Source organism: Gossypium hirsutum, chromosome A10 (assembly GCF_007990345.1).
Source record: "Gossypium hirsutum isolate 1008001.06 chromosome A10, Gossypium_hirsutum_v2.1, whole genome shotgun sequence".
In the NCBI taxonomy this organism is placed as follows: domain Eukaryota; kingdom Viridiplantae; phylum Streptophyta; class Magnoliopsida; order Malvales; family Malvaceae; genus Gossypium; species Gossypium hirsutum.
Window position 1 is genome coordinate 791,974 of NC_053433.1, and position 23,635 is coordinate 815,608.

Below are 23,635 nucleotides of genomic sequence, written 5' to 3' on the forward strand. Positions count from 1 at the left end.
TAAAAATAATAAACTGATATGACATTACACATATGATGACATATTTACTGCATTAAATTTTAGAAATGGTAGAATTAAACAATAGAACTAAATGAATTTAATAGATATAATTTGGTTTAAAAAATATAAGAATAAAAATAATCAAATTAAAATATAAGGATTAAATTCACAACTTTCATAAAGGACAGGGATTAATAGCAGAATTTAACCTATATGTGCCAATGTTCTTATTGTATGCACAAAAGTTCTGCTGTGCACGGTAAGATTGATGAAATGAACCAAAGTCACTAAAAATAAAGGATAAAATTGACACAAATCTTGCATTACGAAAAGTTATTTATCTAAACAAATGCAATAACTTTGATGGAATATTACATTGTTGCTGTTAATGTAATATTAACCTTTAGAAACTTATTAAAGTCTTGAGGGGGCTCCCCCAGCCACCACAAGAGTTTCTCCGGTGATATAACTAGCGTCATCGGATGCCAAGAAAGAGGCTGCAGCAGCCATATCCCCCGGGGTGCCAAGCTTTCCAAGTAATGTGCTTTCCTCAGCCGTCTTCTTCTGCAACAATATTATATTCCCATTTAAATTAGGCTTAAGTTACAATTTGGTCATCCTGCTATCATTTTCGTACTCCCAAAAATTACCCTTATCCGATAAAAATGTGCCACATTTCACGTTTTTATTGGCAACTTTTATTTTTGGGGAAAACTATGACAAAAATAGCTCCTCCTATAGAAGCTTCTCTACTAAGAGTAGAATTGTATTTTACCCTCTCTACTCAAAAAATAGACAAATTAGTTCTTGCACGTCAGATAAAAAAGCTAACTGTTCCTTCGTTAAACATTCCATACATTTCTATTGTTCAAAATTGGTTCTTGTACATTAGCATAAGGTACACGTGGCATACCACGTGCTATTGTCTAGCTATTCCGTCAGCTGTATATTACAAATGGATAAAATTTTTAATAAAAAAGATCAATTTGCTTTTTAATCTAACAAAGAGATTAATTTGCTCATTTTTTAGTAGAGGGAACAAAATACAATTTGACTCCTAGTATAGGGGCTTTCATGATATTTTTACCAAGAAAACAAGTATAATTTAAGATCAAATCGTGATATAAGCCATTAAATTAAGTCCCAAGGACATGGCTGCCTCTCATTACAATGTTCACATATTTTAATTACTTACCAGGACCTCATCTTTTGTTAGGAATGCCGCAAAGTTGGTAGGAACCAAACCAGGAGCAACACAATTTACTCGAGTATCAGGTGCCATCTCCTTTGCCAGAGCCTAAAATACGTTCAGCTAATGCTTATATAAAAGATCGAAAAAATATAGGAGGGCTTAATGGTTTGTAGAATTCTTGAAAATATAATTTCCATAGGTAGACACTAACCTTTGTCAATCCAAGAAGAGCTGTCTTAGTTATCCCATACATAGCCATAGCAATCTGAGGGTGGTAACCCATAATTGAGGAAATAAGAACAACTGATGAACCCTTCTGCAAGTAAGGAGCTGCCTCCTGCGGTAGTTAATACAAGTAAGTCACAGCCCTTCTGCACACATGTCCAAGTTTAACAATATATATATTTAGGAGAAGTAACCAATAACTAGTTTAGCATTGCTATTGCAGTTGAAAAAAATGCTTTTGAAAAGCACCTAATCGCCCGTTTCTTAGTTTGGTTCAAATAGCACTTTGTAAACATGCTTTTAAAGCCAAACCTATAATGGTAAAAAAACCATGGAAACCCTAGTAGTAGGAGTTAGATTGCATTTTGCTCTCCTCTACTCAAAAATGGGCAAACGAGTCCCTATATGTTAGATTAAAGCCGGTTTTTTTGTTAAAAATTCTATTCATTTCTGCTGTTAAAATCTGGTCTTTGTACCTCAGCATGATGTACAAAAAGGCAGCCATGTGTCACACTGTCTGGTTATTTCATAGGCATGCCAGTTTTTAATAGTACAAATAAAAGAAATTTAAAAAAAAAAAGACTAATATGCTCTTTGATCAAATGTACAAGAACTAATTTACCTTTTTTTTAATAGAGAGGGCAAAATGCAATCTGACTCCTAGTACAAGGCCTCTGTGGTACTTTTACCAACCCAGAAGCTAACTACTAGGTGCTTTTCAAATGAACTTTTTAATCTAACAACATTAAACTAGCTCAAAGTATTTTGAATGGCATTATTTAGCATTGCTTTTGCTGGCAAAAAACCTTTATTTTGCTAAACAAATACCAAGTGAACCGATTTGGGCAAACTATGGTATATAGGCCACTGCCTAATGCAGGACCAGAAAAATACCCAGACAATGCAACACTAATAATAATCTAATCAAAACAGTTACAGCAGCATATATGTTGTTACAATTCCCAATATTGATCTTGACCCAAAACACTTACCTGTAGAAGAAGTACACTTGCTTTAACGTTTATTTCCCATACTTTGTCAAGGACAGATTCTGGTGTTTCTAACAATAGACTTACAGTAGGATTTGCAGCAGCATTTGATACAACCACATCTATTTTTCCATATTTCTGAAACAAAAACCAGCAACCCTCTCATCACATGATAAAGCATCATTAAACATATTACTCAAAAAGTATATATATGTGTGTTACTAGCATAAAGTAGTATAATATATTCTTGATGGATAAACAAACTCAGTTCATTTGCATTTCCAAAACTAAGGATTTCAATAAGGACTAACATTGCTGGTTTGGTTGGAAAATCACTTTCTAAAAGCTCTTTATTTAGCATTGCTTTTACTATCAGACACTACTTTTAAGGTTTGTTAATCACGATTAAGATTCGTAAGCACTTTTTTATTTTGTAAATTTAAACATTAACCATTAGAGATTAATAAAATTCTTTTGCACCAAGTAGAGAATTAAAGAGCCAAAAAACAATGCAAATTTCCAATATCAGAAGAAAAATGATAAAATTTGAATCAAAACACTTAACCTCAACAGTCTTGTTAATAAGATCTTTTCTTTGTTGCGCATTTGAGACCTGGCAAACAACTCCCAACACTTGAATTCCTTTATTTTTAAGCTTTTCAACTGCTTCATCCACATTTTTCTACATCCAGAACCAAAATTACGAACATTTCATCCTTATATTCAGAAAAGGAACACAAAGAACGAGCTAATTTAAAACTTTAATTACTACTGGAAAAAGAAAATACAAAAGAAGATTAGAAAAAAGAAAAAAAAAGGAAACCTGTTTGCGAGAAGAAACGACGACGGCGGCGCCTTCCAAGCCGAGACGCTCGGCGATGCTGAAGCCGATGCCTTGAGTAGAAGCCGTCACAATTGCGACTTTTCCCTCAAATCTTCTACCGATCTTCATCTCTTCCTTCGACATTTCACTTGGTCTACTATAGTCTCACCATCTTCAATTGAGGCGGTACACTTAAAGATATTAAAAAGGTTAAAATCTGCTATAAGTTACTATATTTTTCAAAAATTAAAATTTAGTCTCTACACTTTTACTTTTTGGAATTTAGTTTATCTATTTTTCAGATTTTAAAATTTAAGTCCGAACGGTTAATACTGCTAAAACTTTTTTGTTAAATTTTTTATTTAGGAATTGAATTATTTAGTTTGGTGAATGATTTTTATTGAAATTATTGATATAATTAATTAATTGTAATTTTGAAATAAATGAGTATATTGTATATTTAAAAGCTAAAAAGGTTTAATTATATTCTTAATCCTTGTACTATTTTAAGTTGTAGATTTTCAAAGTTACACACAAACATATCATAGTATTTGTAATGTCATGTTAGGTTGCTATTTGCACACATTATTCATAAAAAAGCTACATAATAGATTTAAAGACGGTTGTTTGTGACAATAGTGAATTTTCAAAGTTTAAAAAGTGTGAGGACTAAAAATAATCAAATTGGAGAATATAGACTAAATTTATAATTTTATGCACAATATTAGACTAATAGCAAACTTTAACCAAACGGATTTCACCGCTAATATCTAGATTTAAATTGAAATTTTAAAATTTAAAATTTAAAAGTATAAAAATTAAAATTGATCAATTCGAAAGTACAAAGGCTAAAACTTATCGAATGAAAATATTATGATTAAATCCACAACTTACACATAATACAAAGACTAATAACAAAATTTTATTAGCTAAAAACAAAGCAACCGTTTTTGTTATGGGAAATAAATAACATATCACATCGAAACTAAGTACGAAAACAAAGTAGCCAAGAATGATTAATTTTGGTTTTAATTCTTTTCTGATACTGAAATTTAAAATTTAATTTTTTTGCCTCTTATATTTTTATAATGTTAATAATAAGTTCACATCATCACTTCAACGGCAACAAATAATGATGTTACCAATTTAGACCCGTTATTAACATTATAAAAATACCAAATTAAAGTAGAAAGATTAGATCTCAAATTTCAGCATATTTGAGGGACTAAAACCGCAATTAGACCCCACGAAGAAACATAGTCTAGAGTCTAGAAGGGGTTCCTCCTGCTACAATTATGGTTTCTCCAGTCATATAAGAAGCATCATCCGAAGCCAAGAAAGCGGTTGCTGCTGCTATTTCTTCCGGTGTGCCAAGCCTTTTCAGTAATGTCTTATCCTCAAAGGACTTTTTCTGCAATAATTGCCATTTAAATTCAGTGACATTCAAATTAAATCAATTATTTTAGAGGCTAATTCCATCAAACATCCTCAAATTATAATATAGATTTTAAATTAGTCTCTAAACTTGAAAGCATTCTAATTGAGTCCTTAAAGTATCAATATCATATCAATTAGATCTTTCCATCAAACTAGCTATTAGCTTAGGTGTTACATGCTAACTCAAATATGACGTGGATCAAATTGTAAACGCATGTGTACCTATTGCATTGACAGGTTTGATCTAACGTGTTGAAAAAGAAATAGACCTTCTAATTTTTATTGACATTGTTTTTTTAACATGTCATATCCAAATTATTCATGTGGTAGCTGCACATATTTACAATTTAATCTACATGCTGTAAATATACTCCATGTCATATTCAAACTGACATTTAACTCCTAAGTTATTGACTATGTTAACAAAAAGTAATATTTGATACTTTTATGATTCAATTAAAACATTTTGAAATTTAGAAAAAACAAATTAAAAACTCGACAATAGTATGAGGACGTGTAATGAAATAAACCCATTAATTTAGCAAACTACTACATCTACTTACCGTGGCTTCATTCGCTGTTACGAATGCCGCAAAACGAGTTGGTACGAAACCAGGAGCAATACAATTCACACGAACATTTGGGGCCATCTCAGCCGCCAGAGCCTACCAAAGAATCAACCCAACACCACTAAGGACATACATTCATACATGTAAAAGAACATTTATAACTAAAACAAAAGCCAACCTTGGTGAGACCAAGAAGGGCAGTCTTAGTAACCCCATACATAGCCATAGAAGGCTGAGGATGATAACCACCATATGATGAAACAAAAATAATAGATGAACCTTTCTGCAAATGAGGAGCTGCATCCTGCATTATAACAAGCGAAAACAGATTGGCTATGCATCAAACTTTCCAAATATTACTTGTTTGTTTCTATTGCAATTAAGGTTAACATTATTGATCTTCTTTTGTGAGCACTTCATTTTACCTGCAGAAGAAGTATGGATGCTTTGACGTTTGTCTCCCACAGCTTGTCGAGGATAGATTCTTTGGTTTGCAACATGGGCACATTAACTGGATTTACAGCAGCATTTGATACAATCACGTCTATTTTCCCATATTTCTGAAACCAAAACATATACAATATTATATATAATATATACCAATTAACCAAAGGATTCATCACTGCTGTCAAGAGAATTGCATATTCAATCTTATCGGCAACAAAAGAGATAGAAGAGATCATCAAGCCGTTGACTGGCTTGGAATTTGTGGTGTTTAAATTTATTTTTACATTATCTCTATCTCAAAGAGTTCGTTCTTGCTTAACAATGGTCAAATTTTACTTTAATTTTACATTATTTGGTTCATTTGTTCTTATAATGTCATTGATTAATCAAAGTTCAAATATTTTCGTGGTGTTTGCTTAAGAACACCCTCATAACACACCTACACACAAAAAAAAAATTCCTGTCAACAGAATGAGTTGAAATTGGTGTTTTTAACTAAAATAAATAAAAATCAGTCAGAATTCAAACAAAAATAGTTAACAGTGTTAGATTATTTGGACTAACTAATAATATTATAAAAGAAGAGAATCAAATTATACAAGATTAAAAGTACGAGGACTAAATAAAAATTTTGAGCATAATAATGAGACAAATACGAAAATTTGACCGCTGAACAATATTTGTTCGGTACCAATAGCTGGAATAAAATTCAGAATACTTGATCAATTATAGTTGAGTGCATCTCTGATGCAAGACACAGTCAAATTAGCTTATCAAACGGAACAGATCAAAGGGAAATTCTCAAAGTTCTCAAGTTTATTAACATTTCTTTTAAACGATTGATATTAAAATTCAAGCTTTTCATTGACTAACCTCAATGGTTTTGTTTATTAGATTCTTCCTTTGCTGTACATCGGATACATGACAAACGATTCCCAGAACATGTATTCCTTTAGCTTTAAGCTTTTCAACTGCTTCATCCACGTTTTTCTACAATCACAATTCAAAAACACAATCAACTTCCATAATCAAATCCAAAACAAATCAAACAACAAGCGAAAAAAATTCAATCAATAAATAGATCACTTCACAATCGATTATTAGTTCGAAATTATTAAATAGCGAAAATAATTGAAAAAACCTGCTTGCGAGAAGAGATGACGACTGAAGCACCTTCCAAAGCAAGGCGCTGTGCGATGCCGAAACCGATTCCTTGAGTTGAAGCAGTCACAATTGCGACTTTACCTTCAAACCTTCTAGCTACTATTTTCTTCTCCATTTCGTGTAATTCAAAATATCAATGGCGGTGAAGAGAGTTCTCTCTATTTTCCGTTTATATAGGGCTCCACTATAACTGCCCCGCCATTATTTAAAATTTATATTAATTTTTAGATTTATATAAAATACATGTTTGATGTCACCTATTGAAAAAGTATATATACTAAAAACCTTATCGCACATGTGTATGTGTATAGAAATTATGTATTTAAAATGAAATTATTAAATACAGTTGTTTATCATTATTTTATCATTAATTTTGAGTTGGTGTCGAGTTAATTTGTGACATTAATTTAATAAATAATATTATTAATAGACACAAATATATAAAATTTAGAACATGGATATAAATTATTAAAGTTTCAAATAAAAATTAAAAATTACTTTAATTCAAATGTAAATGAAAAAGTTTTATATGAATAGTGTTCATAGTTCAAATTTTATTATGGCTAAATTTTTATTAAATTATAAAAAAAAGATAAAAACACCCACGCAATCATATAATTTGCTTTACAAATATAATGATTTGTTGCTAATTCCCTAACTAAATTAGAACCCGACTGATAGTTGACAACAACTCAATGAAAGTCCTAATAAATAGTATAGATATATAAGAGATAAGAATTTAAGTATTAATTTTTAATTTTTAAGAAGTTTGTCAACCAACCAAGCTTAATGCAAGGTTTTGTCCCCCTTTTCAAATGGGATAATTGTCATTTTAGTCCTAAAAATTTTATCTTCTGGCCCTCCAAGAACTTTAAATTTTATTTCGGCTCTGTAAACAAAAAATCTAATTTGATGTTAGAATTCGAGTTCTTGATAATTTTTATTCCATCTTCTTACAAAAAAAAAACACACACAAACAAAAATTGTAGTATCGATATATATTTAATATGAGGTACAATCTTACCCTTTTTTTTATCCCTACAATATAAGAAAGGAGATGAGGCCGTATTATTTAAATTTTAATCACTCCTTTAGACACATCTTGACTATAGTATTATTTCTTAATTTTAAAATTTTATGACAGAATATATTTTTATTTCATTTTATTTATCTAGTTTCAATTGTATAATGAGTAAATCCTAAGAAACCATTAAAACAATTTTACAATATATTTTTATATTTTCAATTTTTTTTTCATTGTTTTCCTTCAATTTCAAAGAAAGACTAAGAGTAAATCCTAAGAAACCATTAAGATAAATAAATATAAAAACACGAAAGAGAAGCTTGCTGCAGGGAACAATTTGCTCCTTGCATCAGTGTATCCTTTTTTTGTTGACTTTTAAAATTTAAATTCTACATTTATTTTCTTTAGACTTGCATTCGTATCTATCGAATTGGAAACCACATTGGACTAATAATTAATCGCCATATTGGACTAATATTTTAGACACCATATATACACACACACACATATATATAATATAATTAGCAACAAAATAATAATATAATATAATTAGCAGCCATAACTATATTTGACAACTTCAAGATCACACTCTAATGAATGATAAAATTCACAAGCAAAACAGCACAAACAAGAAACCATATGAACAAGCTTTAAAAAGACCACTTAAAGCGGAGATAAATACAAAGCTTGGTTCTCACATAAAGGGGAAAATCGCCAAGTATATTCCTTTAGGGAAAGTCAAAAAGAAAAATTCAACTGCATTTTCATTCATAGGGATTCCTAAAATTCTTCAATAGCTCTGGGATTTCATATCCTAACATATCGTCTACGGCTTGTACCAACTTGGGTTTCAGTTTTTCAAATTTATCTATATTGTAATTATTCAACACCTCCCTATAGTGCTCAACACTCGGGAAATCACCCGGCGGCAAATGGTATTCTCGTTGGACCTGTTTGAGATAAAATTACATCAATAAATTACCAAAGTGAAAATAAAGTCAAAACAAAAGGTCAAAATTATGTTTTTAATCTCTACTTTGCTCAAAATTAGGATTTAATTTTTATACTTAAATTTGATATAAATTGATCCTTTACAATTATAATGTTAGTAGTATACTTATTCATAGGTCAAACTAATAATCCAAACTCCATAATTTATTCGAAACTTGAGAGAATTATGAAATATTAAGTCTGAAAAATAAGTTAAGCAGATAGTATAAATATGTATTGATCCTATGAATAAGCTCAACCCTAACTAAACCCGGCCCAACCCATTAACCCATAAAGAACTTTAGCTAAGTGTTAACATGTCGATATTTTAATTTGACTACACAACACCGTTACTAACTAGTAAATTATAGAAGTGGAAGAACCAGTGAAATTAAATTCTAAATTTAAGAATTGTATGGGATCCAAAAACCATAAATTTAACCACAACAAAATGAGAAAGAAATAATAAAAGATCGAAGAGAGACATACCTTGGCAAATTCATCTTGAAGATTATCAATAAGCCTTTGTTGAGCTTTAGCTTTACCCATCATACTAGGCATCTCTTTCTTGAGATGGCTAACTATATAAGCATTAATTTTTGCAGCTCTAGCACGCTTCACAAATTCATTGATCTGCAATATGGCATGTCCAAAATCATATGCATACAGATTAACAAAACACACAAGGTTTTCAAAACCGGTTTTTAGTCAGACCAGTTGAATAAATTATTTAAAAATTTAAAAAATGGAGAAATGATTCAATATGTTCAATCACTGGTTAATGGATACCCTAGCCAATTCCCGGTCCAATCAGTCCGACCATCCAGTCCTGTCGATTTTAAAAACAATGCATACAACCATACAAGAATGTGTATAGCTAAATATGCATGCGTGTAAATTATCAAATAAGGGCAAGGGTAATTATGATATGAAGAGCATAAAACATACCCGACGATCACAAGCCTTTCTTGGAATGTCTAATAAGTCCTTGAGAAGATCATCTTGTTCTTTCTCAAAAAGGTCTTGCCCCAATGGATCATCAGCTTCGTTAATTTGCTTTTCGTTAAAAGAGCTAACAATAGAAAAGGCAGATTAGAATTGCTAAAATGGTGAAGAAATGTTAACATGACATTTCATTAATGAGCTTACCCAATGTAAACACGAACAACTTCAGGGGTATTCAGGACTTTTCCAAGAGACCACATCAGAGCTCCATAAACTCTCATTAGCTGTTAATGACATTGATTAATTGTAATGAATGTATTAAGTTCTACTATGACAATAATCTACGGATAGAACAAAAGGAGAGTATCGTACTTGTTGGGTGTCAACTTGGTGTGCTTTGTTTAGGACAACACGTATCTTGTCATCGTTTCCACGTAAACACGAAATTACTCGTTTAAATTCATCACTTATATCTAATTTGTGAGGGTCGAATAGAAGAAGAATAAGATCACATTTAGCTGCAAACCACGATATAACACCGGTGAAGTCGTAACTTCGTTGAGTTCTCTGTTTTTCTCCGGATAAAACACCAGGGGTGTCCACAAATGTTATTTGATCCAACAACTGCAACCATAATAATAAAATATCAGTGAAAATAAGTGATAGATTAATTTATACAAAAAGGAAAATCAAAAGTTCTTACTGGATGTGGCATTTGAGAGCACTCAAATTTGGATAAAAAAGCTCCTCCAAAAGTTGTCAATCCACCAAATGGTAGGTCTGCTTGAACAGCAATAGTGTTGCCGGGTATACTCCTTTCATCAGGTCCAGACTGAGGTTAAAAGAACATGAAATCAAACATTTTACAAGAAACTAACAGTAACCGAACAATGATATCATAAATAAAACTAGAATTGCAATCTAAAGACAAGTTTTAGAACTCATTAATCCATATATATACACTTCCAAAACCAGAAAGTTTGGACATGGTTTTATTTACCATAACAACCACAAATCGGTCAGTTGTAGGCTCCGGTCCAATATGAGCTCCTGCCAATAGAATGAAGATGGAAAGCTCAAGCAAACATCATAGTTAACTTATCATAGGAAAGAAAACTGGAATAAATACCTTTAGCTTACCTGGGTAATCACATTGTAACAAATGTTTTATGAAAGTAGTTTTCCCGGTTGAATATTGACCCAACAGCATAACCATAGGTTTAGCATCAAAGTCACTGTTTGTCTGCATTTAGAAAATCAGATAGACCATTCAATTGAAGTTTGCACAGTTTCTATTTGGTTACAACTTGAAGCACAGTTCACTTACCAATGACGGAGACACAAAATCATTAAATCGATAGGTAGATTCCAATGGCTTTAGCTTTTCAATATACAATCTCTTCAAGCCATCGACAACTGAGGTAACAGCACTTGGAGGTATCTGAGCAATAAACAGAGAAAAACTAATCAAACAACTTAGAGGTTTGTACAGCACGTAGGAAAAAACACATCCTAGTTGTGTTAAATTGAGACATGTCTTAAATCAGATAGGCAACAAAGGTTAGCCACAAATTTGGAAAAGATACAATGAACCATGAGCAAGTCAATGTAGAATACAGAGAAAAAACAAACTCCACCAAGGGCAAAAAGGAACTGAGAAACAACCTTTTTGGAGGACTTTGAGGTGAACCATTTAGCAGATGCTGGAACTTGATGATGATTAGATCCTGCATCATGGGCAGTAAGCTAATTCATTAGATCCCAATCAGACAATCTCGTTAAAAAGAAACACTTAAGGATAGGGCAGAATCTAACCATTAATGTCATGCACACCATTTGTTGCGAAATCCTTTTTCTTCTGAGAGAGGAAAGTAAAAAAACAAAGAAATTAAATTGGGAAGACAATAGATAAGAGCTTTTAACTCAAGCAATTAAACTAGGAAAGCCTGAAATAAGACCCCTTACCGCTGCTAAAGCATCCACACCTTCCATTGCAGGAAGACCAATATTCTCCAAGTCGACTAAAATAAAGCAAAGAACCATCAATATGGATTAAACATAAAAAAATATGTTATTTGCAACACAGAAATTTGTTATCTGCAACTTGCCTGAACTTTTAAGAATATCAAAGGTTATTTCATGACCGGCTTGTGCCCAAGATATCAGCTGGAAACCAACACAGAAGAAGAATGAACACTAAAATCACACAGAAGAAGAAAATCATAAAATCTCTATTTAGAAAAAGACACTAATCCGTTATATAACCTGCATAGCAACAATGAATTCTTTCAATCCTAGATATCCTTGTCGTTTAGAATCTGCAATTGCCCAAATCTGAAGATAGAAAACGAAAAACATAAAAAAAACCCGTAAATTCAAACAAAATCAAAATTAAACATAAACAAACCACAAATGAAAGGAAAAGTTTCTATAACAAATATTCTCCTAGTCTAGCGGAAGATTAAATCTTACTAATACGTAAACTGTTTACTGTAATTCCAAAATTCATGTATATATTCAAAGAAAGGCCAACGACATAGAAGCGCGGCCTCAGTTTCTATTTAGCAACATAATAGCATTTAGTAAATGGATTGACTAATTTTTATTAACAAGAATTTATCATTACCTGCTTGAGTTCTTGACGAGAGAGTTTAGACATGGCGAAGAACTTCGTAGCATCGTTTCCAGTAACACGTCCATCTCGATCTGTAATCAAAGAAAAGTTTATACTCGAAATTCAACAAAAAATCCAAAAGAAAGTGATTAAAGAACACAGAAAGTAAAGGAAGAAACCTGAATCGGCGATATTGAACCAATCTCTGTAGATCTTTTGGTGCTCTTTGGAGCATGAATCGATCGGCAATGAACTTGCCTCCATTTTCACGCTCACACACTGTTGAGATTTTTGAAATTCGAAATTTAAAAACAAAACAAATATGATACGATTTTGCCGTTTTGATTTCCCTTTTTTATAACGAGTTTGGCGCTCGGGATAAGAAGGGGAAAACGGCGTCGGATATAGGCGCCTTTTTTTAAGCATAAAAAAGATACAGATTCGAGGGTTTAATTGTATTTTCACGTTCAATTGATTAGACGGTTATAGGCCATGCGATGATTTAGATTTTAAAAATGGATAAAATATTTTATTTTATAATTTTTTGAATTTAAATTTTTTATCATAAATTTAATTAGATTTATTTTAAACGGGATATCAAATATAATAAAAATATAATTTTAATATAAATATTTAATTATATTAAATATAAATTTTAAATAGATTATAAAATAAAAATAAGTAAATAAGAGTTATAATATAAATTTATCACTATACTATAAGTAAATATTGAAATTTATTATTATATTTTATTTTGATTGATGTTAGCTATTATATTTTAATAATATTAATAAATTTACTACTCAACTTTTATATGATTAAAATTAACTGCTGGACTTTAAAATTAACTCAAACCTTCTCACTTTACAAATAAATTTTCAAACCAAATCAGATAGCAATAATAGAATGCAAACTATTTTTGTGTGTAATTTAATGAAATGAGATGGCTAAACTTGGACTTTAGATCCCTCAAAAGGTGTGGAGGAGATGCCAAAGATTTAGGAAAATGACATTAACATGAATCCAGCTTTCAATGGCCCATACCTAACATTTTTTTTAACACTTAATTAGTATCAATATAAATTATTAAAAATATAAAATTACGTATTAATTCATATTAAATTATATATTTAATTCCGATCATCTTTAAATAAAATTTTTAGTTTCGGTCCTACTTATTGCTTTAAGAAAAGTGCATTATTTCTTTAAAGAAAATTCACATTCACATCCTTGGCATATTCTAAAATATGGTATATTGGTGCCTAAAAATAAAAAAAAATTTAATTTAGTCTCTTTAAAATTTTAAAATAATTAACATATATAAAAATAAGATAAGCTTTTTAACTTCATCTCTAATTCCAAACATATTAATTCTTTACATGCGAAGATAAACAACGGCATATCTGCATGATTCAAAAACAAAAACGATTAAATTTTAAATAAAATTTAATAATAGTAATAATATTATTACTGACAGTGAAATTATATACGTACCTTTGAGTACCATGAAGGACTTCTATGTTTACTCTGATTATTATAATTGGATATTGGAAAGTCGAAATTAGAGAGAACATGCTTCTTCTCTTCTTTCACTTTGCTAAATATAGCCGTAAACATTTCACCCGATGTGGGATCTGTTTCATCCCATTCACCAAATTTTGGTATCGATGAGGATGCCCTTCTATGATGCTGCTAATTAATCAACCCCATACCACATCAAATCATACATACATGTTAAATAAAAATAATCTAGCCCTCACAAAATAAATTTTATGCATTATGGATTAATTAAAAGGTTAAAATTGTTATTTTACTTAATTTATAAGGGTTCGGAGGAGCTCGTACCTGAAATGTAAAATTTTACTCTTTGGTCCTTTAGATTTTATAAAATTTTAATTTAGTTAATAGAAAACTACACTTTGACCACTTTAAAAATGATAGAATTTTGATTTAGTCATTTAAAGATCATAAATATATGGATAAACTACAAAAACAGTCACTTTTGTTTGCCTTATATTACATTTTAACCACTTACGTTTGAAATGTTATGTTTTAGTCACTTACGTTATTGGTTCGCTACGAAGTGATCATTCTACCATTAAACTTTATTACCTCTCTAATGACAGTCTTATGTGGTAATCAAAATGGGTTTTAAATGCCAACTTAGATATATAGTTGTTGCGATGAAAATAGGTTTTTAATTAAATAAATTTAATTTGGACTACCACGTAGGACATCCAAGTTGTCATTTAAAACCCATTTGGACTGTCACATAAGACCACCATTAGGGAGGTAACGGTAAAGTGACCACTTCATAACAAAATAATAACGCAAGTGACTAAAACATGACATTTCAAACATAAGTGAATAAAATATAATCTGACACTAACAAAAGTAATTATATTTGTAATTTACCCTAAATATATAAACTATTAAAATTGAGAAACTATATTTTAACTCTTATAAAAGCATATAATTTAATTCCAACCTTAGAAAAATTTCTTGATTTTGCCCCGGCCCTTAATGTATATGTGTATGAGAATAATAACAAAGTAAATTAATTTACAATGAATTTAGTAAAAAAAGTAGAGCAAAAACATGTTTTACGATCTGACATTTTGTAAAAATTTAATTTTTGTAATTGGCAAAAAATTAAATGTCAAAAGATAGTTAATCAAGTTAAATACTTACTTTGCTACCATTAAGTTGATTGCTAATTCGAGTCGATGTAGATTGTCCTGAAACAGATGATGAAGAGGAGTTACTTCTTCCGACATGAGCTTTCCTTTGGCTAGAGTACACAAGTCGATGACTCGATGTCACGAGTGAATAGTCTAGGTTGCTCTTTTCATTATCGGATTCCAAAGCCATTCTTCTATGGCTACTTGTACTTGTAGTACTCTTATGATGATCATAGGCACCTGTTATATTATTCCGTGTACCCTTTCCATCACAGTTACATTTGCTTGCCAAATCCAACTTACTTGAGTCACTCGATTCTCCCTTTGTATGCAGCGAGGCCTTTGGATTCTCCGTAGAATCATTTGGGTTAATTCTTTCAAAGTAAGGTGAATAAGATATGTTATCATTTTCCCATTCATCAATTTAGGCGCACGAAAACGTTGTAGATAACCAAGAACATAACTAGTTACAATATCATTCATGTAACGGAAAAAAAAAGGTAGAAAATGTAGAGGGTTATAAACTCTCAATAAGTTTGATATATTAGACTCGATTGATGTTTTCTTTTTAAATTCTTTTGAAAGTCTTGATTGGTTCACAAAACAAGAGTGCTCAATAATATTTGAATAAGAATATAACCATACACAAATGTAGCTTGAAACATGATAGTATGCAAAGGCGTGTCCTTTTAAAGTTTATGAATGTACAAATTAGTATAATAATAAAATTTCACATTGGCCACTCAAACCCCTGAAAGCCCCTAGTAGTATGCTTCCCCATAAACGATTTATATGTCATAAATCATGGGGTCGAATTTGCGCATTCTTTTGCATGTTTAGACACTACATGACACTCTCACTCTATAAATATATCGAAGTTTAACCTTGATGATAAAAAATGACCTAATTTGTTGAAGGCTGGTATTTGAAAACATTTGTTTTTATAATAAAGAAAATCATGAGACGAAAATAATGAAAATAAATAAAGTTCAATAAGAAGAACAAATATTAAACAAAGCTAAATAGCAGTAAAAACATTTAACATATTTTTATTAGAAAAATTGAAATCAAAGAGAAAATAAATGAATAACATGCTTACAGCCATGGATGATGATGGGTAAAACAGAATAGAAACTGGTTCTGAAATATTGAAAGACATGAAAGAGAAGCGTATATATGTGTGTATGTGTGTGTGTGTGTGTGTGTGTGTGTGTGTGTGTGATATACTTTATTGAAGGATGTAAACTTTTTGACGACCAGAAAATCAGATGTGTCAAAAGACTTTCCAATTTCGGACAATGGTATAATATTAACAAATTGTTTTTGGTATAACTATAAATTTAGCCCTTAAAGCTGATAGGTTTATCCAATTGGTCCTTTTTCCTTTCTTTTAAAAAGTTAAATTTGGCGTTAATCTTTTAAGAAAATTTGAATTTAACCCTAAACCTTCTAAAAAGAGTTAAATAATTATTATTTTTTAACAAAAATATTAAAGAAAACGTTAATTTTTTAAAATATAATAGCTTGCGTGCTTTTTTTAATAATTTTTAAATTAATTGTTGACAAATAATATCATGTTAGCATGAAGTATACGCTAGTTTCTTAAAAAATTAATGTTTTAATCAATATTTCTTATTGAAAAAATTATTTAACTCTTTTTGAAAAATTAACCGTCAAATTTAGTTAAAAAAGATTAAATTAAAAAAAAAAGTAAATATTGAAAGTTAAAAAATTTTGATTATATTCTTTTAGGTTTTAGTAATTATAAAAATTGAAGTCCCATTTTAAGGAAAGAGATCACTAGAAAAGATATTACGAATTTATAGGGCTTGGAAATTGGAATAATTAGGAGTGAATCAGGGTTTATGTTTTGTCTTTATCTTGTTTGCCCTCAACTTACTGTATTTTTACTTTAGGCTTTGCCGGAAAATAAGTAAGAAATGGTTGATTTTTTGAAAGAGAAATTCAATGGTTCCATATATAGTGGGATATGAAATCATGGAGAAATATCCTCCACCGATTTTTATAGCGTGAATCAACATATTTTTAGTTTTTATATTTGATTAAAATGTATTATAAGTCCCTTTACTTTTAAAAAAATCAAAATTTAGTCCTTATATTTTTTATTTTTAAAAATTTAGTCTATTTACTTTTTCAAATTTTAAAATTCTGGTACAACTATTAACACTATTTTTTTGGTTAAATTCAAGCTAATTACAACCCATTTTTAATTACATAGCTACCACCAAAGTGTGTTTTATTATTATTATTTCAAAATGTAACAACAAAAAGTTAACCAAAAAATAAATAAGTATTAATAGTTATACCTGAATTTTGAAAAGTGAAAAATTAAATTCCTGAAAATAAAAATATAAGAGTTAAATTCTAAAATTGTGAAGAGTACAAGGATATATGACATATTTTAACCAAAATGTTTTAACAAAGGATAAGATCGTACCATAACTAGAACCTGATACCAAATTGAGCTTTATTCATGTCAGTGTTTAGCACCGAGAATTTATCACTCTTTTTTTTTTTACTTACTTTTTCAAACCTTAAAATATTATCAAAAATTGTCAATTGTTTAATGAAAGCATTTTGGAAGTAACATACAGTGTTTTGATAAGTTTTAAAGAAACCTGATTTTTAATGATTCATTTAATTAAACTTTGTCTGGACCGATCGAGCAAACAAATCGATAACCTAATTGGTTTTGAAAAGCCTGAAAAGAAAAGAAAAGAAAAGATTAATAACTCTAAATATTAATTATTTTCATTAATATATCCACTCAAAAATCATTGTAGCATATACAAAACCTATAAATAAGTGCAGTACAAACTGCAAAAACAAACAAACAAACAAGTACTCCAAGAGAAGCAACTAGGGGTTGCTTGAGAACCAAGTAAAGAGATTTGAGTTTGAGATATGAACTTGTATTTGATGCACATGCATCCGCCATAATATTGTGTTCACTAGTAGATATGCTTCTTTGATTTCAATAAAAGGTGATGTCTCAATCACCTTATAGTCTCACAATTTCGATAGCAGTCGTGCTGTCGGGTCGAGTTCTGTCCATCATATATGGTGTTCATGTCAAGTTTACTGTGGAAAAAAAGGATAGGATGCAGTATAGTTAGTGTTATGAAGAGTGTTTATCTTGTTCAAAAGGAAATGCCAAATGCTGATAATATCGATGTTTTCGTTCGGGTTTAAACCAAATTTGCAAGTGAATAAGTGATACCTATTGTCTTGTTGAGTAGCCAAAGCAGTAAAGCTAGTTCGATCCCGAATATGGTGTGGATTCCAGTTCTGTCTACCATGAAACCGTACACTGTAATTCCAGCTCTGTTGTGCTCTAGATATGTCACTGCAACACGTTTAAGGAACCGATATTAGGATTATACTGCAAAATGTATGCAGATTAGAAAGATTAAATGGTTAAAAGCATCATGGAGGCGTCTTGCATTAAGAGTCAAATTGCATTTTGCTCCCTTAACTTAAAAAATGGGCCAATTACTCCCTATATGTTAGATCAAAAAGTAAACTGATCATTCCTGTTAGAAAATTTTCATCTATTTCTACGGTTAAAAACTGATATGGCAGAATACCAAAAAATTACACTTGGCATGCCACGTGAGATTAGGGACCAATTTTTAACAATCAAAATTGATTGAATTTTTAACAGAATGACCAGTTTGCTTGTTGATCTAATGTACATGGGCTAATTTGTTCATTTTTTGAGTAAAAGTGGCAAAATGCAATCCGACTTTTAATACAAAGGCCTCTATGGTACTTTTACCAAATAAACAATACTTCTTTTTTCAAGCTAACCTAATGCCTGTCTCTTTTGGAAAGATACCGTGTGCGCAAAAATGGGGACAAGCTTTGTGTTATCCAAATCATCCCCTTCATCTTCTTCATCTGATTCCCAATCGACGTCCGCCGGATACATCTGTGGAGAAACGACCTGAGCCATGGGTGTTTCACCATCAGCTTCGTCGAAAGAGTTGATTGTTGCACATACATGCCACTTTGCGGCAAGGCCCGTGATAGCCTGTGCTCTGTGAGTGATCTTTGTGGCACTCCTCAAGCAGATGAATAGTCCGGTGACTAGACTTATAGAGCATAACTGCATCAATCACCGTATAGGAAATTACGATTTTACATTAAGCAAGTCTCGAAACAGATAGTATAGCAATGTACCGGCTTACCGCTAGTTCTCCGACCTCGTAGATATTTACAGCGGTAGTAGTTCGAGTTGTCATGAGCAAAGCAAAGAACTGACTTGCAGTGACCAACACCAATGACAACAAAAGGAATAAGCGGAACCGGTGACTTATGATCCGAAGATTTCTTCTTATCCTGAGGTGTTCGGCCAATATCGAACGCACTTCGGTTTCCTTTTGAAAAACTTGAGCAAAGTCTTCGAGTCGGAGTATTTGGAGATGACAAGTAAGTTGGTAGAAGATGCAGGCCAGGATGAAAATGGATGTTCGATAAAGCCACGACGCCAACTGCAACGCACACACAATGATGTCGCTCACGTACATGTTGCCAAGGTACGGAATTTGGCTCGCTCCGGTGGCGTACCACCAAATTCTGTATGCACTCTCAGCAGCAAGACAAGGAAGCACAAATACACAGAGGAGTTTCATTGATTTCTGCAAATATAATAGCTTCACATTTTAGAGTATACCATGAAATATATTGTTGAATGATTTAAAAAAGAAAAACCAAAACCAATTCCTTTTAGTAGGGGCCGAAATTTAATTATAAATTTTCGAGAGATCAAAATATAAGGTTTTCATGTATTAATTTATAATTTTATCATTTTGAAAGGAATAAACAGATTTTTTTCATTTAAAGTGTAATTTTACTATAAATATATTAATTTATAAGAGGACTGGATTAAAAAATTTTCATTTTTGGGTGGGCCAAAGCCTTACCTACCCCCTCAGATTTGCCTAAGACCAAAACTTTCTCTCTATTAATATTAAATGACGTTTTTCAATCAGTAAATTTTAATTCTATTAAAATTTGCACTTTTTTGATTTGTTTTAATAGTACAAGGGCTAAATTAATCCATTTGATAATAGAGGGACTAATTTGATCTGATCATAATAATAGAGGCACCTGCCAAGTACATTCACCATTTTAAAATACTCAACCTGAAGTTTATGGACTAATTTAGAATCCGAGCAATAATTGAAGATATTTAGTGCAATTAACCTCTTTTTATCTCTGAGATTTATCTCCTAAAAGCCTCTACAGCTTCCAAAGTTCATCACCAAACATACATTAAAATTTTGATAAACAACAAAAAGATGATCACTGATCAGCGAATTTGAAATGAGCTTTACTGAACCATCCATAAAAAAAAAAAAACACATACCTGCAGCTCCTCTGCATATCCTTTTCGAACTTTATCACTAACATCACACAATTTATCCAAGAAAAGGAACTTCCTGATCCCATATTTCCGAGCCCAAGAAGATAAACTAATAAAAGAAACCGCCGCAAAAGAGGAAAGTGATAACTGCACCACCGCATCGTACGGTCGCCGATGCTTTTCGTCACAGTTTGAACATAAAAGAACATAGTGCGAAATAATCGGAACCCCAATAGCAAGCACGAAGAAGAAAGACCAAGAAAGACTCACTTTCCATAAATTGGATTGATCTAAACAAAACCAGTTGAGACCTAATCTGAAACTCCTTAATTCGAGCCCTTCTGGAGTTGAATAGCTTGGATTTGATGATCTGTTTTTTGGTAATAAAGATTGGGTTTCATTTTCCATAGCTTTGGACACTTTGATTGTAAAGTCAGATTCGGGATTTGAGAGAAAAACATATAAAGAATGATCAAATTTGCTTGAAAATGGGCTATATTTTCAAACTCGTAATTGTTGCTCAAAATACGTGTATGGCGTTTTTATATTGTAAGGAAAAAAATAAAATACTCCATGATTGGTGTTGTTTGATCGTGGGACCGGTTTATGACTGGCCAGGAGTGTTTTTGTCGATTGCTTTTGGACCCGGTTTAGAAGATAATTAAATAATTAATTCATGACGTAAACCGATTAAACCCGGTTAATTTTGTCCTTTTAAAGATTATATATTTGGTCGACTTTTTTTATTTAATTGATTCTATTGACTGTTAAAAATAGTTAAATAATAAATTAAAAGTTTTATAAACTGATTTCAATGCTTCAACAATTAATTTTTAGTCTCAATTTTTATTCAATTTTTAAATAGTTTAATTATAAGTAAGTTTAATTTTTTTTGTTTAAATTGATATACCAACTAACTTTCGATTCAATCGATCTAACTGATCAATTATTTGTTTAAATATCTACGATGTTAACATGCTATTCTAAACTATCAATTTTTGTCTTAAGTTTTTTTTTTTTATCGATCCATAAAGGGATTGGTTGATATACAATTTTATTCCACTAATCCCATTTTTTATACTTTATTTATGAGTTATCTGAGAGATAATTCATTGTCTGATAATGTTAGTGTGCTTATTTGCATAATAATCGTTTTACTATCTTACAACTTTAATTACCCAATGTCGTTTCAAACAAAATTATTTATAAATCTTGAATCGTAAATTCGTTAATTAATAGTTAATTAAGTTGAGTGCTTGAGACTCGGTGATGTTAGACTTCCTTTGAAATGTAATTTATTTCAATAGAAGAATATTTTTCTTTTATTTTTTTATTTTCAATTTAATAAAATCACTATTTAAATGAAAACAAAAATTTATTTCTAGAAATTAAACAGGGTTCTTTGTTTCATTTTTACTTAAGATTCTATGAACACAAATCTTGTCATTATTATTAGTAATATTTTAATTTCTTTTTTAAGGTTGATCCATAAAAGAAAAGAAAAGAAAAAATCCTTTTTAACAGTTGGATCACGGCTATGAGATAAGCAATACCTAGCCATATTACCATTAGAAGATGAATCCCGTCAGTGTACACACTACATGTGAGTTTGTAGATCACGGGGACTGAGTGCGATTGGTTTTATATTATTATCACCCTTTGAATAGATTTTTTAAATTATAAGTTAGGTGAGATTAAAGGTGAATATAAGTTGAATCAGTTTGGATCGTAACAATTTTAAACTTGTTTGGTAGGTTTGAGCTTAAATCGACTTAAAAAATGGGTTAAAATTTTTGCTTAAATTCGTCTCAAATAAAAAGTTAAAAATTGAGTTCGGGCCGACTCTCCTATGTTAAATTTTTTATTATATAAAATATATTTAAAAAAAATAATACATCAAATACACTAAAAATATTAAAATAAATATTTTCTAACAAATTAAAAAAGTTAAAAAAAAGTATTTATACTTAATAACACTAAGAAATGTGTAACTTAACAAACAAAAGTCTCTAAAATAGTAACAAAATTAACAATAAAACAAGAGTTATACAATATCTAAACAATAATAACAAAATAATAGTAATATAATAATGAAATTGTAGCAAAACAGTGAAAATTAATTTTTCTTTTTTAAAAATTTGGATTGGGCCCTGGCCAAAATAGGTTTACCCAAGGCCCGACCTATTTTCTAAACAAGCCTTCTTTTTTGCTCAAGATAAATTTTCGAGCCTATGTTTTTGCCAAAATCCTCTTACTTTTCAGGTGGCCCGCCCATAATGAGATCTAGATAAAATGGCAAGAGTCTCTCTTATCTTAATCGGTGATCGAGAGTTCGATTCTCAACTTAAAAATGAAACAATATTAAAATTCATTATCAATATTTACCTTTTAATGAACCTATAAAATTTTAAAAATTAATTATTAAATTTACTCCAGCGAATACTTTAACGAATAATACTAAAAGAAAAGGTTACATCTTTCTTTGATGGGATGGAAATAGATTTGAGTACTTCGAAAAGGAAGCTGCCTCCCCACCCTGAAATATATAAATATATATTATTCTTTGATCAAGGTTGCTTTGATCTTAAGAGACTTGCATTTTAATATTTCGTAGTGGCTTTCTAATTCTAGATTGAATGGGGGATTGAAATTGAAATCGATTCCATCATTATAAAATATATATATTTTAAATTTTATAAAAATAAAAAATAAAAAATAATAGAAATTATAACAACGAAATAAATATTTAAACTAATTTAGTTTTGGTTTATATAATTTTAACCAGTTTTATATCGATTCAATTTTTATCTAATTTTAAAATATTGATTGAATTTCTTTAATCAACAATGATTTTATTTTATTTTTTTGAAAATTAATAATTTCACTATGTCAACGGTCCATTACTTCATGATAGAATGATGAACATTATTAATTTTTTTATTATTTTTATCTATAACTTTTATAATTTATTATTGATAAAATTAGAAATTTTATATAATTCAAATAATTAATTTTTTATTTTTTATAAATTTTATATTTGTACAATAAAATATATATTATTGGGTTCTTATCTTAAAAAAATATAACTAATGAAGTTTAAATTTATACTCTAAATATTAAATCTTAATTTAAAATTTCAAACCTTA

General features: G+C 30.3%; 4 protein-coding genes across 6 annotated transcripts; all 4 read right to left on the reverse strand.

Moving 5' to 3' along the window:
* Window positions 1-154: 154 nt before the first annotated feature.
* Window positions 155-3,442, reverse strand: LOC107924910 (tropinone reductase-like 3). The gene is made up of 6 exons (XM_016855485.2): window positions 3,230-3,442; window positions 2,972-3,088; window positions 2,410-2,544; window positions 1,404-1,529; window positions 1,196-1,297; window positions 155-564 (listed from the first exon to the last, which is right to left on the reverse strand). The coding sequence occupies exons 1-6, from the start codon at window positions 3,371-3,373 to the stop codon at window positions 415-417; spliced, it is 774 nt and encodes a 257-aa protein (XP_016710974.1). The 5' UTR covers window positions 3,374-3,442; the 3' UTR covers window positions 155-414.
* A 735-nt stretch (window positions 3,443-4,177) lies between these two features.
* LOC107925101 (tropinone reductase-like 3) lies at window positions 4,178-6,995 on the reverse strand. The gene is made up of 6 exons (XM_016855668.2): window positions 6,824-6,995; window positions 6,556-6,672; window positions 5,661-5,795; window positions 5,414-5,539; window positions 5,230-5,331; window positions 4,178-4,640 (listed from the first exon to the last, which is right to left on the reverse strand). Exons 1-6 carry the CDS (start codon window positions 6,959-6,961, stop codon window positions 4,491-4,493), a joined length of 768 nt encoding a protein of 255 aa, XP_016711157.1. The 5' UTR covers window positions 6,962-6,995; the 3' UTR covers window positions 4,178-4,490.
* Window positions 6,996-8,510: 1,515 nt separating this feature from the next.
* On the reverse strand, window positions 8,511-12,780 carry LOC107924902 (EH domain-containing protein 2). 2 transcript variants are annotated; one of them, XM_016855474.2, is made up of 16 exons: window positions 12,599-12,780; window positions 12,432-12,511; window positions 12,071-12,139; window positions 11,914-11,971; window positions 11,771-11,826; window positions 11,621-11,660; window positions 11,471-11,532; window positions 11,133-11,246; window positions 10,946-11,048; window positions 10,806-10,855; window positions 10,509-10,637; window positions 10,178-10,429; window positions 10,010-10,089; window positions 9,809-9,932; window positions 9,350-9,493; window positions 8,511-8,820 (listed from the first exon to the last, which is right to left on the reverse strand). In XM_016855474.2, the coding sequence occupies exons 1-16, from the start codon at window positions 12,681-12,683 to the stop codon at window positions 8,635-8,637; spliced, it is 1,632 nt and encodes a 543-aa protein (XP_016710963.2). In that variant the 5' UTR covers window positions 12,684-12,780; the 3' UTR covers window positions 8,511-8,634. The 2 variants fall into 2 exon arrangements, with proteins under 2 accessions (XP_016710963.2, XP_016710962.2); XM_016855473.2 differs by having other exon boundaries at window positions 11,621-11,663.
* Window positions 12,781-17,850: 5,070 nt separating this feature from the next.
* On the reverse strand, window positions 17,851-21,064 carry LOC107925294 (uncharacterized). 2 transcript variants are annotated; one of them, XM_016855942.2, is made up of 5 exons: window positions 20,493-21,064; window positions 19,312-19,761; window positions 18,932-19,229; window positions 18,342-18,467; window positions 17,851-18,202 (listed from the first exon to the last, which is right to left on the reverse strand). In XM_016855942.2, exons 1-5 carry the CDS (start codon window positions 20,895-20,897, stop codon window positions 18,189-18,191), a joined length of 1,293 nt encoding a protein of 430 aa, XP_016711431.1. In that variant the 5' UTR covers window positions 20,898-21,064; the 3' UTR covers window positions 17,851-18,188. The 2 variants fall into 2 exon arrangements, with proteins under 2 accessions (XP_016711431.1, XP_016711432.1); XM_016855943.2 differs by lacking the exon at window positions 17,851-18,202 and having other exon boundaries at window positions 18,345-18,467; window positions 18,960-19,229; window positions 20,493-21,012.
* Between the last annotated feature and the right edge of the window lie 2,571 nt (window positions 21,065-23,635).